The following is a 13,654-nucleotide window of genomic DNA, read 5'->3' on the forward strand; positions in this document are numbered from 1 at the left end:
ATGATATTGACGACGATGATGATGACGGTGTTTAGTTTTTGAATCTGCAGCCTTAATTGGAATAAATTATTCATTGAAAAAATGGTTATTAACGTTTTTTAACTTCTCATGAAAAACTTATTTAACCACGAAATTGACGAACCTAAGAACGCGCAAACTTTATAATCGTCTTACCTACTACTACTACTACTACTACTACTACTACTACTACTACTACTACTACTACTACTACTACTACTGCTACTACTATTACTACTGCTACTACTACTACTCTTACTACTACTACTACCACTACTACTATCACTACTACTACTACTACTACTGCTACTACTACTACTTCTACTACTACTACTTCTATTACTACTACTACTACTACCACCACAATTACTACTACTACTACTACTACTACTACTACTACTACTACTACTCTGTTACTAAACACAAATTACTCTACTACTGCTACCACTACTACTACTAATATTTCTTTTACTCTTACTACAACTACTTCTGCTACTGCTACTACTACCACTGCTACTACTACTACTAGTAGTACAAAAGCTACCGATACTAATACTACTACTAACAAACTAACAATATAGCTAATACCATCAGAATTCAAAAATCACTACTCCGTCAATTAAAATTTTCAAACCAAAACCAAAATGGATTAGTTAAAGATATATTAAAAACCCGTCAATATTAATTTACAACTCTTTAGTTTTTATTTTTAATATGTTTTTATTTTCAATGTGTTTTTTTTATTATTCATATAATTATCATCCATTTAATTTTTTATCTTGTTAAAATTGTGCGTAGAAATGATTCTGATTATACCATTAAAACTAATTGCTTATTACTCTCAATTAAGAAAATCCATTAAATTTATTTGACTGCCGCCTCAATTATCTGGCAAATCTTGACCCTATGCTAAACCTTAGGTCGTAATCAAAACATATTGCTTTGTCACTTAATTAATAATAACAAATCATGAAAGTCGTAATTATATTAATAATAATTGTTCATATGATTAAGATATTTCTGATCGTAAATAGCACCTTGTAAACGCAAGAAGCACGCAGTTCGGAAGCCACCAAGCCTGCTTAATTAGTTAAACCGATGTTTGCAATATTGCTACGATTGTGCATTAATTCGTTTTACGATCGCCAGCCAATAAAATCAAGATGTTTCAAATGTCCCCTCCCATCCACAGCGATAATGAGGTCTTGTTTACAATCACTGATGTTTTATTGGCTGATAAAGTTAGGCGAACATGTTGACACCCTAGGTGCTGACATTTGACACATCATATGTTCATTTATATCATTTTATTGTTTTCAAAATGGATACTTTAGAAGTATATAAGCTCTTTAGTTGACCAACTTCTTTACTAAACAGTTCAGTTGACATCAGTCCATTGCCTATCCAGATCAATAACAGCTTCTTATAAATTATATTAAAAGTTCATCCCATATTATTAATATCTGTCAAAATTTATCTGCCTAGAACTTCGTTGAAACATTCAATAAAATCAAGCCGCGGATTTGAATAGTTACAATAATTTTTGAAGTTTAAACGAGGGAAAGAAATGTCCTCCAGAGTTTCGCGAGATCAATTGAGAAAGGTAGGATAATTTTGATTGATCTACTAATTTTTTTTCATTTCGTTACCCAAATATTTTTCAGTTTTCAATGAAATTAAATCAAATCAATTTTTGACTTAACTGAAAAAAAATAAAAATTTGATTAGATCAAGAAGCCAATAATAGAGAAGAAGAGGCGTGAGCGAATCAACGAATCGTTGGATCAATTGAAGAACCTGGTTCTCGAGGCCACCAATAAAGATGTTAGTTCTCTATTTTATTTTTTAATTAATCTTTAAAAAAATAATGTTCAAAAAATGTTAATAAATTGAAACAATAATATTCCAATTAAAACTTCAATAACACTTTATTAATGATAACCGAAACAGGCGTCCATGTACAACAGAATGGAGAAAGCAGACATATTGGAGATGGCAGTTTCATATATGGAGGCTCTTCGTGCTATGAGATTACAGCAACAACAACAACCACAACAATTACAACTACAACCACAACAACTACAGCTACAGCAACCACATCAACTACAACAACCACAGCTACAACCACAGCTACAACCACAGCAACTACAACCACAACAGCTACAACAACCACATCAACTACAACAACCACAACAATTACAACTTCCACAGGTACAACAGCAGCAACGACAGCATCAGCAACAACTACTACAACAATTACCGAGGCAGCAACCTGTTGATTGGCAAACATGGCAGCCACAATTTCATCCTCAACAAAATTTTTTTAACTTCCAACAAATATCTCCGAAAACAACCCATCTTCCAGCAAACAACTCGACGCCTAATGTTCAGCGCGCACCCAACACGAGAAACTCCTTCACTGATCAATACACACCATCGCCTTCCTCGACCTCATCATTCTCGCCGTCAACCAGCTCAATACGATCGAAGTTAATTGAAAATAATTCCAACGAAGCAGAGAATCGTTCAAAAATGTATTTCGAAAGTTCACAATCGGCGACAAATTTTTCATACAATCCTCCTCAAACTGCGTGCAAAAGTGCAAGTTACGACAGCTGTTACTATTCATACAGCAATGACGAACAAAGCTCAAGCATCAGCTCCGATAGTAACACAAGCGAAAACAACAGCAATAACTCAGACAATGATTACAAAACAAGTAACAAGAAAACAACTAAAAATTTTAAAAGAAAAAGAACTGACGACGAAACGAGCTCAACTGAACACCACAACCAACTTAAGAAGATCCATAAACAAGATACACAAGCACAATGCAACGACAATAAGGTTTCTAAAGATTCATTGGAACTAAAGAATGAAGAGGAGAATGTGGATATTGAAACATGCAGTCCAATAATGAATGAAAGAAGTCTTGTGGCTCGTCACCATCCTCAACACACGACTTCAACTCCAGTCAATCCTTCTTTCAATAGCCAATTATCTCCTCAAATTAATGGCACACACTCCATTAAAAGAACGAGACTTGAAAATTCAAACGACCTCTCGCAAATAAGAACGGCCAACCTGTTTCCAAATGAAGAACGAAACGTGCAAAAGAACGTCTGGAGGCCGTTTTAACTTTTCTTTAATTTTCAACAAATGAATATTTTTTTTAAACATTTCAATTGTATATAACGAGCTCAATTGTAAATATTGAATTTTAAGTATGAATGGTTATTTAATTGTACAAAATTATGTTAAAATTGTATTTGTTTTAATTCAATTATAAATGGATGTTTGATACTTTTTTAAACAAATTTTGAAAAATAAAAGATAGCTCTTGTGAGTTTTTATTGCGTGAATTCACTTTTAGTCTACATTTATTTATTTTCGTAAAGAAAGATTGATCGAAACATGAGACTTAGTCAATTTTAAAATTTAAATAAAAATCTTATTAATTATTAGCTACCGTTCTATTTAAATTTAAAACAATCAGTTCGATCTTCTCTAACATTTAATTTTTAGGAATTTGAATTTTATATCACTTCTGTATTTAGCGTTGATTAATTAATTTAAAAATTAGTTTCCAACTTTTTTTTGTAGTGTAAGTTTAATTTAAGTTTAATTTAAGTTTATTTAAGAGGTTAAGACTATAATATAATCAAGTTAATTAAGACATCAAATTTCTATCTAGTCATCAAGTGTCTGTTGTTTAGTAAGTTTGACTTTTAAGTTTTAAGTGTTAAGTTTGAAAGTTAAAATTTTGAAAAGTTTTAATAATGTTAGTAGTTAGTACTGTTAATTTTATTTTAGTTGTTTTAGTTAGTTTTAGATTGTTAAAGTTAAACTAATAGTTATTGGTTGATAAGTAAATAGTTTTTAGTAAAATTTTTCGAAAAAAAGTTGAGATTGTATTAGACCAGGACATCAACATCCAACATCACAATCAAATCAAGAATCGACTCAACCTAACTAAGGCAAGTTATTAGACACCAACATTCAATCAATAATTAAATCTCATAGTTCACTCAATCTCAATCAAGTCAAACCAGTTATTGCTGGATATTAAGTTATTATTTAATTTTAATTGATTTAGTTACGATTTACATTTTATAAATTATTATGAAAAAATCAGATTTATTTTAAATTAAAATTTTCACAATATTTTTATGATTTAAAAAAATAACCTAACAAAAAACAATTTTAATTGTTAGTTATGGGACCAAAAAAAGGTCGACCTAAGAAATCAGAAAAGGAAAGTCTGTTGTTAACTCGTAAGATTTTTTGTTCAGAAGTTGTTATAAAAAAAAAAACATTTAATTTTTTTTTTATTATAAATATTTGTACAAATTTTTAGTTAGTCAGCAGACAGTCATGGGTAAAGGTTGTAATGCAGAGGTGAAAAAGGTTTTGAAGCCCACCAGAGGAAGACCAGCCAAGAGGAAATTTGAAACTTCAACTTTGTCTTATAGTGGTGTCACTGAATCAGCATCTGGAAAGGAGTCTGTGGTAGTAGCCAGAACATCTTCAAGAGGTAGAGGTAGAAGGAAAGTGACTCTAAGCGTGCATCCATCATTGTCTGATAGTAACGTCAGTGATGATGCAGTTACACCAGTTGAGACTCAGTCTAAATGTTCAAGTGCACATGAATGTTCAAACATTAACAACAATCCTGAAGTTTGTGCAGAAAAGATTTGCAATGGTTTCATAAAGAAGTATCAAAAGTCGTATAATTATAATGAAAATTTTGCTAGTGGCAGCGAAACAGCATCAAACATGAATTCAAAGATTGTAGAAAATGGAGATCATAGGTTAAACAAATCACCAACAGAGCTTAACACAAAGTCCAGTATAGAATCTTCATCCTCACCATCATGTCCAACTACTGTGGAATGCAACTCACCCACTGCACCAGCAACAGGCAACAACTATTTAAACAGCAACGTGCAACAACAGTCTACACCTGTAACAACTGACGATGTACAGACACAATCATCATTGGTGTCACCATCACTGACCTCTGGGGATGTTCCCCTGAAGAAGAGAAGGTTACGAGATGTGGTGATAAAAGATGATGATGGTTTTGTCATTCCCTCACCTTATTTGATTCCAACACAAATCTTCCAAACAAACAATTTCAACGATCGAGACACAAATATAAATAATTCAAACAAACTCGAAACAACAGCAATATACAAACCTGATGCAATGACAAACAGCAGCAACAACAATGAAAGCACCAATATTTTTGACTATTCCACAACAAACAATGATGCTAAAGATATTGTTAAGAGTATCCCAGATGATAGCACGACAACAACAACCATCACGAAAACATATGACCCAGTAACTGATTCCCTAACTAGTCAGACAGCAGTTGAAATTAACAAAAAGTCTAATGGATTATTGTTAGGAGCTCATGTTTTATACACAGGTCCTATTTGTAATATTCGTGAATTAAATGGTCAATATGTGGTATAAAATAATTCTTCAATTTAATGTTTGTTTGACTACCATATCAACATTAACATTATAACATCATAAAACATCATCAATTTCACATCATCACATCATTTCATCACCAACATCAATTCCACAGCAACGTCATCATCATCGTCATCACCAATGTCATTAGGTGATTACACCAACGCCATCCACAGTGCAACAAGCAAAGGTTACAGGGCAATGAGCATCTTCTTGAAAGACCAGCTAATGTGGATCAGTAGTCACCAGATAACAATCCAACAAGCTGATGATTTTAAATCTGCCCTTCTGGTTTGTTTTATATTTTATCACCGTGGTTATTAGTGAATTTCTCTGTAATTATTATTGTTAGTAATATTCATAATTTCATTTATAATGATACTGTTATTATTCTAGTTTATTTGGTTTTTTTCACTTGATGTTTTTATTTAAAAAAAAAATTTTTATTCTGATTTCCTCCATACATTGTGTTGATGTTTTAAAATATTTTTTACATTGGCATAAATTTTTATTGGATTCTATTTAATTTAGTTAATGTTTGCTTCGCTGGTAATGTACTGTTTTTTTTTCTTCAAACTTATCAGTTTATCTTAACCTATCTCACCTTAGCTGTTAATTGGAAACATATTTGTTGTGAATATGCTTATGAACTTGTGTCTTTCATCAGTTTTACAACATCTACCATCGAATTTCAATTGTTCAAACATTTAATAAACAAATTTTTTTATATTCCAGAAAAGCAGTTTAGGATCATCTCCTGCGCCATCTACTTCCTCCTCCTCTTCTTTGCCATCTCCATCATCATCTTTTTTATCTCCATCATCGTCGATAATAGCACGAGGTTCTTGCATAGTTGACTTGACCTCCTCAGATGATGACGTGGTCCGTGCCTCATTTGATTGTGCTGTGGAGGACATGAACTACTGTCTGCAGCTCCACATCAACAACTACTGCCTTCACCTTAGTTCGTCCTTTGTCTCTTTTTTCCTTTAATTTGTTTGTCATTTTCATCCTTTTAAGAAATGTTTATATGGGTAGACAATTTTTTCATTCAAAATTTTTAATGTCCTCCGAAATTGGATTTAAAATTATCTTCTGTTCTAGGAAGTGTGTAGGGTTTATTGGTAATACTTTATGACTAATCATATTCAGTTTAATTTCAATTTCAATTTTTTTTGCTAAATAATGCCTTCATTCAATTAAGGCAGATAATATTTGTGAACGAATCTGATGCAGATGTGTTTTGAAAACTGATGTTTTTTAATTTTATAATTTTTCAGAAATAACCTTCCGTAAAATATTTGTGATTTTTTTAGTTTATTTTCGAATATGTTTTTTAAAGAAACTAAATTTTTCCATGAATAATTTTTTCAAACTAAAGCAATTAAATAAAACTTTAACTGATAGACTATATTTATAGATTTTTAACAATTTTCATTTTTTTTTGCAACGATGTCATCATTAAAACTAACAAACTCTACCCATCATTCAACCTATTTTAAATTCAGATTCATATGAGGATTCTGATAAGAGCAAAATTATGAAACAACTAGCTGACCATCTGAATGCATTACACCTCAAAGTTCCCAATGTTGTCACTGGTTTGTTTGCTTGCTGGTTTCTACTGTCCCATATATTTTTTCATTAGAAGTTATGTTTATTAGTTTTTGTTATTAATTACTATTTGACTTGCCAACATTTTTCTTTTATCAAAATTTTTGAATAAAAAAAATATTTTAATTTGGTTTTTGGTGCTTTATTATAGAATTGGTTATTTAAATTTAAATTTTTTTTAAAATTTTCCAACAAACAAACAAACAAACCAACAAACAAACAAACAAGCAAACAACAAGATTTTACAAATAAACAATTAATTAAACAAACAATTAAATAAATTAGTTATTATTAACAAATTAGTTAAGTTAATGGAAAACTTTTCCTAAATAGTGATTGAGAATAGCTGTGGGGAGGAAAAGATGTTGATTAAGGACGTTGAAGACTTGAAAAACTTGCAGATTCTCATTGAGGACAAATCCAGAATCGGTTTTGCCATTGACACATGTCACCTATTTGCCTCTGGTTGGTTTTTTTTTGTAGTCTACATCTTATTCATTTAGATTAATTTTCGGGGAAGAGTTAATAATTAGCTGAAAGTTAATTTAATTGATTCATGTTAATAATAAATTAATGAAATTATTTATAATTTTGGACAGTTACATTCATAAATCTATGTTACAAATTAAAACATCTCAGGCGTAGACATAAGAGTTGAAGAAACGTACGAAAACTTCTTTGAAAGGTTTGAGCAAGAAATTGGTATGGATAGCCTCAAAGTCATTTTTCTCAATGACAGCCAAGGTCATATTTTCACTGCATGTTACCACAGTTTTTTGATTGATTGTATTTCCAAATAAACGAACAAGCAATCCATTGAAATCATTCCATCATTAAAGATTGATAACATAAATGTTTTTTTCATACTTATTACAAATTTTCTTTGATGAAATAACAATTTTCTGTAAGAAAAAGTTGAGTTGCTTAAATCAGTTCAGTATGCTACAGTATCTAGAATATCATATAGTTGTTTGGTATGAAATTAAATGTATCTTGAATGAAATATGTGCCAAGCAGGAGTGCTAGGCTCACAGGAAGATGAACACGCATCGATAGGAGATGGAAACATTGGAGTTGATTGCTTCAAAAGGATCGTCAACGACGTCAGATTCAAAAATATTCCTTTCATCTTGGAAACACCTATTGCAGAACATTCTAAAAACTTTGATACAGTTTATGGTTTAATTACTACAGGCTAATTTTTATAATAAAATTTTTTAATTTTATATTTTTTGGATAAACTGCTTTTTCTACATTTTACGATTATGTAATAAATTATATCATTTTTTGATGTTGTTTTGAAACGTAAAGTACTTGCATGTATGTAATTGCATTTTTATGTAGTATAATTAGGATTTTCTTGCAATTTTATATCAATAAAATATGCCAAAATAACCTTATCTTGAGGAATGTCTCGTTGGATTCAGTCTGATATTTAGGAACGTTTCATTCAATATATTGTGCCAAGTTTTAGATGAATGGTCTGCTCTTATCAATCAGCATCTTTTAGAATAATTCATTTTTACAGATGTATATGTAAATTGTATTTGTAACAACTTTCTATATGTGCTGACGTACGGAGCAAAATAAACTCACTTTTAAATATTCACCAATAATTTGGTTTCTATGTTTTATGTGCTATGTTGCTCCTCTAATGGCGCCCATTCAAAATTTTAAACTAGTTATTTCGGATTTAAATTTACATTGCCTAATGATTGGTGACCAATAATTAGTTATTTACTTATCATAAGAAATAACATTGACGAGTGATTCATTTGTTTCGGTTGACAACATGCCGGACGTTAATAACAATTTTTGCTTTCAATTTTTAATTTAATTAATTTAAAAATTTTTAATTAATAAAAAGTTTTTTTTATAAATTAATTATTTTTAATTTTGATGATTTTAATTTCACCTACTAGTTTACAGTCTACTACCAATACAAAAATATTACATTTCAGTGTTTGTTATAAGATATTCTGATAACCTGGTTGTTAAGGCTTAAGTAGGCCTTAAGCTTAAGCTTTAAAAAAGCTTATCTTATTATATGGCATAAGCCATAAACTAGTATAAAGACATATATAAGTTGTAAAAACTGAACTGTGGTATAAACTATAAAAACATATAATTTGTAAAAATGTAAATTTAGTAGTATTCAAACTACTTGTGTACTATACTTAACTACTATAACTAGTAGTAGCAAGAGTGGCAATAGAAAACTAGTAGAGCAGCTGAGTAAGTAGAGTAGTAGAGGTTTCTATAAAACGTATCAAAGAAAAAAGTTTTAAAATAAAAATAAGTCTAAGTCTAAGTTACTAAATTAACTAATTTGTAGTAAATTCTAAACAGCTTTTTTTATCTCTAACCATAACTACAAAAAAGATAAACAAAAAAGTTAGATTTCAAATAGAATGATCAAAGTTTCAAGACAATTAAAATAACTTCTAAACTGTAAATGAAAAACATTTTTTTTCACCACCATGTCTGCCATGTAAGTAATCAATTATTTTCCTCACAGCACACATTGAAAATACCTTCATATTTTATTATATGTTAATCAGGTCAGAATTATTGTATGGGTTGGATTTATTAATATTAATTTAATAGTAGCTAAGTCATCTGAATAATGAATCTTCTTAGAGATTTTTGTTGAAATGATTTCATAGTAACAATGGAAAAGATTTTTAAAAAGTGGAAAGAACATGTGGCTGAAATATACCTCAGTTTTTCAAATCTTTTATATCTTTTTACAAGTTAATTTGCTTCTATTACTTTTCAGGTCCCTACAATGGATCAGTTCTTTGTTGTGAAGCCAATAAGCAAGGGAGCTTTTGGGTTAAAGTTTCATTTTATTTCACTTTGTTTTCAAATTTTTTTAACAGATTTTTTTACAAAAATTTGTATCTAACAATTTTGTGATTATCCACATAATTAAATAAAATTTTTATTATGAATAAATAGGAAAGTTTATCTAGGCTACAAGAAGACAGATCCTACAAATATATTGGCAATAAAAGTGGTTAAAAAAGCTGACATGGTTAATAAAAATCTGATGAGTCAAGGTCATTTGATCATATTTTATTGCAGTAATGTCTTTTTAACTAGCTACTTTCTACTACAATAGCGTATTGTATAAATAATTAGCATTCTTCATTATAAGTTTTTAAAATTTTATTCCAGACACAATATTATATATATTATTATACATTGTTAAAAGTTTCTTTCATTGTTAATTTTGACTCGTAAAAATGTATGAACAGTACTTGGGCAAAACTGTGAAAACTTTATGTGACTAAAAAATTTAACAGTGACAACGGAAAGAGACGCCTTGGCTATATCAAAGAGTCCATTCATAGTTAGACTGTACTACTCTTTGCAAACAAAACAGAGCATTTTTCTGGTTAGTGTTTTGCTGCTGCTTATTAAAATTAAAAAATTTGAAAAGAGGTGTAATTTAACATAAGTTTCTGTTTGAAATCACTACATTAATTTTTTTGCATGTGAAAAAATTACACTCGTTGAGTGTCGAATGAAAAGTATATAAAAGTGTATGCAATCGTCAGATAATGGAGTACATGATTGGTGGTGATATGAGGTCGTTGTTGTCAACTTGTGGCTGTCTTAGAGAGGACCATGCTCTGTTCTTCCTATCAGAAATTTTGGCTGCCCTTGAATACCTTCACAAACATTCTATAATACATAGGTTTGCATGCATCTGTCTTGTTATACAATTTTTCAGTAAATATTTTCATTAATACATTTTTTTGTGTTGTTATCTGTTATGCCTGCATTTGTTTCTTCACCTGTTCATAAGTTTGTATGTTGTGTTATAGAATTTTGATTTATTAGTTGAAATGTGTATCAAATTTCATGAGCCAAATATTATTAGTTTGGTTGAAATATGTGATCTTAACTTTAATCGTTATTTTGCTATTTAACATAAGAGATTTGAAGCCAGAAAACCTGCTCATATCAAAGGAAGGACATGTGAAGCTTACAGACTTTGGACTATCACAGATCAACCACAGTAAGCTCTTAATTGATATTCTGTTGAACATTTGTTGAAATATCATTTAATGGTATTAATAAATTTGATTAAATATTGAGATTATTGGTCCATTGTTAATTGTTGCAATGTCAAAATAGTGATGTTTCTTAGAAGAAGAATGATATATTTGTTATGTAATTTATATAAGCTTTGATGTCACTAGTCAAAAGTTTGAGTAAAATTTCTTTTTAATCTAGTTGTGATTTTATTAACTGTCCAGTCCATCTTTAGCTAAAAGAATTTTTTGATAATTTTCAGAAATATGTCTGGCAGATATTCTCACTTCACCAAACAGTAAGTTCACCACGGGACCTTCAAGAACTCCCGGACAAATCCTGTCACTAACCAGTCATTTGGCTTTTGTATGATGTGGTTTATGTGCTGTTTCGTTGAACAAATTAATTTTTCTTTCTAATCGATTCTAATGATTATGTAGTGAGGCGAATTGCAGTAGCAATGTTTCAAATTGTTGTTGTTATTTAATTACTAAATCAGAGCATACCAAAAAAATGTGGCAACAAAGAAGATGTGCCCAACGAAAATGTTCCTCATTCTCCTGCAAACAACCATCTCAGAAAGTTATCATCATCACTTGACAGCAGCTTTCAGGGAAGTGCTCCAAATAGGAAGCGAGTTTTGGTGTCACAAAATAAGAACAAGCAGAAAAGTCCCAAGATGAACTTGAATAAAGATCCAAAATTCAACAGTTCCCTGGCTGATGTGAGTCTGAATGAAGAGGAGGAGGAAGATGATGGAGCATGTGATACTAATAATGCTAATAACAAGAATGATAATATTGAACGCTCCTCTTTTCATCGGTTTGTGATTCATACAAATAATTTAACAAAATCATCTCACAAATTTATAAGACATGTAATTTATTAATATAAATAAGACTGAATGATTATGCATTTGAAGGGATGAAAGAGGCACTGGCCTGACACAAATTGTTAGTGACTTTAACTTGGAAAGTGAGTGTGGTAGGCCTGCAAAAAGATGCAAGTTGGATGAAGATGTGATGTGTCCATCGCCCATCAATCATTTCCACCCCATCTCCAAGTTCATGCTCGACGATGATGAATCTTTTGATAGTAAATACATTTCAAATTCACTTTCCATGTTCAGCTAAGTGAATCCTTATTTAATTTTCTCATTAAACATTCAGACCTGGGCAATTCATCAATGAACACAACCATTAATTCCACATGCCAACAACATCACTCTGCATCAAAGTCTCCAGAAAGTTCTCTCTTCTCTAATCAAACCATCATAGATTCCTCTAAAAATTTGAATTCTACAAAGCTAGAAAACCATGAAGAAGCTGAGTTAAGCATCAACTCATCTGCATTAGACACAACATTTGATAAAATATCAAGCGTAGATAATAAAGAGTTTAATGACAGTCACGACGATAGTTTTAACTTCACAAAGAAAAGGCAAAGGCATGACCCTGAGAACGACGATGATGGTGATGCTAACTCAAGTTTTTGTTTTAATGATGACAAACATGCTGACAGAACGAAAGAAGAACCATCCCGTCCAGATGAAACATCAGCCGCACGGAATGCCTCGAGAAAACAAAGGAGAAGGGGAGATCTGTTCATGAGCCTGCCTGGTATGCAGAAGGCAAATAATTCCAGAGAATGTTCTGATGGTTTTAAGGGAGACTTCTCTACACCTACCACCAAAAGAGTTGTTAAGTTTATGGTTGGTTGTTGTCAATTTGAATTAGGTTTTTTTTTGAATTTACGTTTGATAACATTATCTCAATCACTTCTTTAACGACCCATCTCTCAATACAATTTTATGTCCTTATATCAAAATTTTTAGCAAAGATTTCTTTTTTTTAATTAAATTAATTTCACTATTTCTGCTGCAGACTCCTGGCGTTCCGAGCCACAAACTCCACTACAGAACTCCGATGAGTCTTCGCAGGGGGAGGAGGAACGTAGATGCAGAGGACAGGAGGATACTGGGCACACCTGATTATTTGGCACCTGAGCTCTTGCTTAGATATGAACATGGTCATTCATCTCATTTTTGCTGTTTTTCAGTTTTTGTTAAATTTTTTGTGTTCGTTAATATTATCCACCAGAAAATCGATGTATGTAAATTTTGCTAATGATTAGGACCAGAAGTTGATTGGTGGGCGTTTGGGGTGTGTATGTTCGAATTTTTAACCGGCTTCCCTCCATTCCTTGATGACACCCCAGAGAAAATATTTCACAACATTCTCAGCAGAGGTCAGTCGCGTTATGTTAGGTTTTGTAACTACAGCTAATTAATTGTATATATGAATAAACATGCTACCTTTGAATATAAACATTTGAATCAAACAATTCCCTTTATTGACTGACGCGACTGCTGACAGATATACAGTGGCCCTCTGGTGATGAATCTATAGCTCTGTCCACTGAAAGCTTTGAAGTCATAAACGCTCTCCTATGCATCGAATCAAAAACAAGAATCAAATGTGCCGGCTAGTGTCTG

General features: G+C 31.2%; 5 protein-coding genes across 5 annotated transcripts; all 5 read left to right on the top strand.

Moving 5' to 3' along the window:
• Positions 1–1,585: 1,585 nt before the first annotated feature.
• Positions 1,586–3,156, top strand: HELRODRAFT_175137 (hypothetical protein; the record flags this gene model as incomplete). The annotated part of the gene is made up of 3 exons (XM_009022571.1): positions 1,586–1,621; positions 1,747–1,842; positions 1,969–3,156. 3 exons carry the CDS (start codon positions 1,586–1,588, stop codon positions 3,154–3,156), a joined length of 1,320 nt encoding a protein of 439 aa, XP_009020819.1.
• Positions 3,157–3,397: 241 nt separating this feature from the next.
• HELRODRAFT_192378 (hypothetical protein) lies at positions 3,398–5,452 on the top strand (the record flags this gene model as incomplete). Its single annotated transcript, XM_009022572.1, has 2 exons — positions 3,398–3,995; positions 4,233–5,452. A coding segment is annotated over exon 2 (1,059 nt), but the record flags the coding sequence as incomplete, so codon positions are not given.
• Positions 5,453–6,263: 811 nt separating this feature from the next.
• Positions 6,264–8,509, top strand: HELRODRAFT_100762 (hypothetical protein). The gene is made up of 5 exons (XM_009022573.1): positions 6,264–6,466; positions 7,011–7,103; positions 7,450–7,581; positions 7,756–7,860; positions 8,131–8,509. The coding sequence occupies exons 1-5, from the start codon at positions 6,418–6,420 to the stop codon at positions 8,313–8,315; spliced, it is 564 nt and encodes a 187-aa protein (XP_009020821.1). The 5' UTR covers positions 6,264–6,417; the 3' UTR covers positions 8,316–8,509.
• A 1,608-nt stretch (positions 8,510–10,117) lies between these two features.
• Positions 10,118–11,532, top strand: HELRODRAFT_82333 (hypothetical protein; the record flags this gene model as incomplete). The annotated part of the gene is made up of 5 exons (XM_009022574.1): positions 10,118–10,178; positions 10,425–10,516; positions 10,680–10,819; positions 11,061–11,143; positions 11,423–11,532. Coding segments are annotated over 5 exons (486 nt in total), but the record flags the coding sequence as incomplete, so codon positions are not given.
• Positions 11,533–13,103: 1,571 nt separating this feature from the next.
• On the top strand, positions 13,104–13,403 carry HELRODRAFT_127586 (hypothetical protein; the record flags this gene model as incomplete). The annotated part of the gene is made up of 2 exons (XM_009022575.1): positions 13,104–13,188; positions 13,294–13,403. Coding segments are annotated over 2 exons (195 nt in total), but the record flags the coding sequence as incomplete, so codon positions are not given.
• Between the last annotated feature and the right edge of the window lie 251 nt (positions 13,404–13,654).

The sequence above is a fragment of the Helobdella robusta genome, assembly GCF_000326865.2.
Source record: "Helobdella robusta unplaced genomic scaffold HELROscaffold_32, whole genome shotgun sequence".
Classification (NCBI taxonomy): Eukaryota; Metazoa; Annelida; class Clitellata; order Rhynchobdellida; family Glossiphoniidae; genus Helobdella; species Helobdella robusta.